We start from the raw sequence: 4490 nt of genomic DNA, 5'->3' as shown, positions 1-4490 counted from the left end.
GAACTATACCATCGTTTGTCATTCTATGATGTGCACTTATGAAAAAAAAACAAGATCATTTTGACAAAATATGCCATTATTATGTTTAAAAAAATCAAAGTTTTGGGTCTAAACTTTTGAGATTCAAGTGCGAGATAGCCGGCCAATTAGACGCGAGGAACTGCTTTCACGCGGATCACCAAGTCGGACGCAATCTGGGCCATCCATCACGCACCCATCCAACGGTAGACCTTCTCCCGAGAATCAAAAAACCCTAACCCACACACCCACCCTCCCCTCGATCCCCCAGATCCCCACCCACCGCCACCCCCACTCACCCACTTCCCCCTCCCCTCGGTCCCCCAGATCCATCCTCGCGCCGCCCTCCTTCTCCCGCAACCCCAAACCCGGCCCCGCCGCCGATCTCCACCCCCAACCCCAGCCCCAGCCCCGCCGGCGACCTCCTCCCTCACTCCTCGACTGCCCGGCGACAACCTCTACTTCATACCCGCCGGCGACCTCCTCCTTCGACTCCACCATCTCCTTCTCTCCACGCCGAAACCCTAGATCGACGCCATGGCCACCTCGCAGGCGGCGCATGCAGGCCATCCAAGACGGCGGGGCCATGTCCGCCTCGTCTGTGGGGACGGAGGCGGCGGCGGTTGTCAGGAAGATGGTGAACCTCAGCTCCCCTCCCCGGCGGTGCCGCCGCCGCTGCTTGTGCTTCTGTTGCTGGTCTCCATCTCCTGCTCGCTCGCCCATGGCAGCCCAGGTTCGTCTTGTTCTTGGATTTTCGCTTGCTTCTTTGTTTCTTCTTTCTGACCGAGCAAGTGAGCTGATTTTGGATTTGTCATCCTGGTTTCTGCAGCTGTTGGAGGAGGACTTGGTGGTGCTAAGGAATGGAGTACTGCAAGGACGGACGCCGCTTTCGTTGAACTTAGGTGAGCTTGCGAGTCCGCGACGGCCTTGGTGATTTTACTACTACTGCTACTCTATTAGTCATGGAATACGGGAGAGCTTGGGTTCGAATTTTATTTTCTGAGATTTTTATCGGGGTGTATGCAACTGTATAACTGTAAATTGGCTTGCCCCTGGGTGTTCTTGGTTGGTGATTCGGCAATGATTTGAAGCGGTCTGGCTTATGAGCCGGTGGTTAGGTGGAGTCGGGTTATTATAGTTTCGGTACAGGAGGGGGAAAGGTGGAACAAATCTGGGGGCAGGGCATGTTTCTGCCTGATTGATCCAATCATTTTTTTTCTTCTAGTATCAATCAATCATGCCAGCATCTGAAACGGACTATCAAATCTGAATTGGCACTGTTTTTTTATATATAATGATACCATACAGCTCGAGATGAACATATGCTTGACTGAATAGCTGTTCATACATCTGGAGGTGTTACTATGAGTACAATTACCATTCAGAAAGAAAAGAACTATGAGTAAAATGCAGAGAACACACTTCCAGACTATCAATCATGCATGCCCATATCATTTGCTTTGCTTAATGTTTCTCAGTTTAACTTACTAGTCTCTTGTCTGTGTATTTTTTGCTGCCAGAAGGGATCCAAATAGGTTGTAACTGGGAGTAAAATATGTGTCTAAACTGATCGTCTGGTGCGAAAATCGACGACCAAGATCCAGTTATGTGTATTGCAGGACAACACCTTTCATTAGATACACTTTGATGCTATTTATAGCATGATTTTCTATTTCAGACTTAAAACTAAAATTCTCAACAACTAAAATCGCTCTTGTTCCTTATTTTTTTAGGGCGGTTCCTCTCGTTTTACTGGTTCGTCCTCTCCTTCATGATTGATGTACTGGTTCGGGCCGCTCCTTCGTGATAGACTCGGTTAACTCTTTGTTAGCCTTGTGGGTCGTAATTCTTTCTCTCCAGACGCATATACTGCCTAATGTATTGCTCATGCTCATTCTGTACCGAGATAGTCCTAATATCCATAGGGTTGTAGATTGATTTCCCTTGAAAAAGCTATGCTTCTTTCCTTGGATGATAAGCATGTTCGGCAGCTATGTGGAATTCTTAAGATAAACGGTCTTTAGTATCTTTTGGTGCATCTGCGTGCACGTAACAGTCTGTTAGTTTCTCTTTATATAATGAAAAAAATATGCTGCTGTCGCTTGTTTATTATTATCTATCATTTGTAGATTGATTTTTAGGCCACCTGTGCTTGTATGTATAATTTCTAGTCTCTTGAATGAATAATTTTTCTTTATGTGTCATGCGTCTTGTGTTACTACATACATCTGTCGTGAAGTACATGGTTCCGGAACTATGGTAACCCGTAGTTTGCTCTACCCGTGATAGTAGGATGATGGAAGCATCACTACTGAATGTAGTTCATGTTTCTTCATATAATCATCATTTACTAGAGTTTCTCTTCTTCTTGCTACTGCTTGGTTTTTGACGCCACTAGCTTGTACTAAAACATAAACACATCATATTGTTTTCATCAGACTAGTGTACCTTGAGCATGCAAAGTAAACACATGCTACTCCACTTGTCTATTTGTACATAATTTTTTTTTTAAAATAAACCGAGCTAATAAACCAAACGGTGCGAACACATTCAGTTCTGAAATTTGTCTACTCCACTTGTTTGATTGTACTAAAACCTTTGTTTGCATGTTTCTAAAATACAGAGAAGAACACCCTGTGTTCTGGTAAAATATTTTTTTGCTATGATATGAAATCCCATGATGTGTGTGTTGTTTCAGTTTCTGTAGCTACAACAAAGTCCCAGTTTACTCTGTACTTGCATTTGATGATTGCTGGCTAAATTTATAGTTGAAATAATAGTAGCCAAGGAGTAGATACAAGACATATTTACCGTATTTTGCATGGAATGTTAAAAATCAGTTTTGTTGTGGTTTCTTGTTCTGTCAGTCAAATTGCATAAGATGGGAGTATCACAACATGCATATACTGAAGATGGGAGTATCACAACCTGAATGTGCAGCTTATGTAGTTTCTGTATTTTTGTTAAAGCATGGAGTAGCTTCTATAGTTTCTGTATTTTTGTTAAAGCATGGAGTAGCTTCTATAGCTTCCTCATAAGTTAATGCTTCGCTCGTCCGGGTGTGTGATAAAGCCATTTGTCTTGTGCAATCAGATTACATTTCTGTTTGTTATGGTAATATAAAAATATTCGTGCTGTCAAAATTTTCACAGTGCGTGTCTTTCATTTCTTTAATTTGATTGTTTCCCTTGTATTCAATATGCTTCTAGTGGCTGATCCTTCCATTTTTGTTGTGGCATCTTTATTTTCACAGGTGTTGTGTGTTCTGGAAGATGGAAGAGGAAGAAATTGTTGAACTAAATTTTCTGTATTCTGTTTTGTTGTACGTATCATTTGATAGTTTTGTATAGGAACAAGTGATACTATTTTGTAGGGCTTTATGGCCTGTGATGTAAACATATTTAGTGCTGAAATATGAAATTATTTGCAAAATTTGTCAAAAAGGTGGATCATATGTATGAATATGTGAATGGGCTGAAAACAGTACTGGACCAACTCCAGGATTGAATTAATATTTGAATGTATAAAAAGGCTGAATGTAAACCAGAAATGGGCTGCACAAAACTGTACATATATTCTTGAAAGGCCAAACGTGCATAAAAATTGATGGGCTGACCAGTTGGGCTTGGCCCATGTAGCAGATAAAAATTAATAGAAATAAATATGCCAAATGGGTTGAATTAATGGGCTCGGCCCATGTAGAAAATCGAGTTGGACCGGGCTGATTCTTGTGCCACATCAGATTGCCACGTCGGATGCCTATGTGGACTGGAGAGACTGCTAGTGACCAAAACAAAACAGTAGGCATATTTTGGTCATAAACGTCTACGACCTTCTCACAGAGAAGGTCGTTAATTTCAGTTTACGACTGCCAGCTTTTGACCTTCTGTTTTTTGTCACAAAAAGGTCGCAAATGAAAAACAATGACCTTTTAGTGACCAATAGTCAAGGTCACAAGTTGACATATTTCTTGTAGTGCACCATCCCATGAGCACGAGAACACAAATAGCTAGTCAGGGCACTGGCCGAGCCAGTGACAAGCCCAACAAAGACATGCATCACCTGGAAGCCAACTAAAAAGCCGCGATGGTGGCGAAGCAGCCCGCCTCCCACCAGGCTCTCAGGTCCTAGATGATCATGCTCACCACTCCAGCCGGATGTCTAGCTTGTATTGCTTTCAATTTGGTTAAATTGCATCTGCTTAGCTTACACGTTATACCTTTGAATATGACATGCCTTTCTGTTTTTGGTACATACTAGTACATCTGTGTATTAACCATGTCCTTACATCAAACTAATGTTCTTGTGTATCCCTCATCAATCACTTATGATGGGGCAGTCAGGCAAATGGACTACTCCTCATTTAAAGAATGCAGCGTCAGCCTCCCGACATGATTCTCAAGAAACAGCAAGGCTAGATGAAGATAGTGAACGTAGCTCTGTAGTTGATTACCGCATTTCCCCTACACTAG

The 4490-nt window shown here is 42.5% G+C and overlaps 1 protein-coding gene across 8 annotated transcripts; it reads left to right on the top strand.

Moving 5' to 3' along the window:
* Window positions 1-316: 316 nt before the first annotated feature.
* On the top strand, window positions 317-3476 carry LOC125538850 (uncharacterized). 8 transcript variants are annotated; one of them, XR_015616976.1, is made up of 5 exons: window positions 317-751; window positions 848-920; window positions 1542-1621; window positions 1752-1773; window positions 3272-3476. XR_015616976.1 is itself a non-coding variant. In XM_048702155.2 (3 exons), the coding sequence occupies exons 1-3, from the start codon at window positions 556-558 to the stop codon at window positions 3366-3368; spliced, it is 366 nt and encodes a 121-aa protein (XP_048558112.1). In that variant the 5' UTR covers window positions 317-555; the 3' UTR covers window positions 3369-3476. The 8 variants fall into 8 exon arrangements, 3 of the variants coding, with proteins under 3 accessions (XP_048558112.1, XP_048558114.1, XP_048558113.1); XR_015616974.1 differs by having other exon boundaries at window positions 1539-1621; XR_015616975.1 differs by having other exon boundaries at window positions 1752-3476.
* Window positions 3477-4490: the final 1014 nt, after the last annotated feature.

Source organism: Triticum urartu, chromosome 2A, assembly GCF_056163025.1.
Source record: "Triticum urartu cultivar PI428250 chromosome 2A, HENAU_Tu73, whole genome shotgun sequence".
NCBI classification, from domain to species: domain Eukaryota; kingdom Viridiplantae; phylum Streptophyta; class Magnoliopsida; order Poales; family Poaceae; genus Triticum; species Triticum urartu.
The sequence above is the reverse complement of the archived record's forward strand: the minus strand, read 5'-3'. Positions and strand labels throughout refer to the sequence as shown.

What these genes read in the sequence shown, in the direction of transcription:
- LOC125538850 (XM_048702155.2), top strand. Translation starts at nt 556, where the DNA reads ATGGCCACCTCGCAGGCGGCGCATGCAGGCCATCCAAGACGGCGGGGC. An exon ending in GCTCGCCCATGGCAGCCCAG is followed by an intron (nt 752 to 847) that starts GTTCGTCTTGTT and finishes TGGTTTCTGCAG; the next exon opens with CTGTTGGAGGAGGACTTGGT. An exon ending in GCCGCTTTCGTTGAACTTAG is followed by an intron (nt 921 to 3,271) that starts GTGAGCTTGCGA and finishes TTATTTTCACAG; the next exon opens with GTGTTGTGTGTTCTGGAAGA.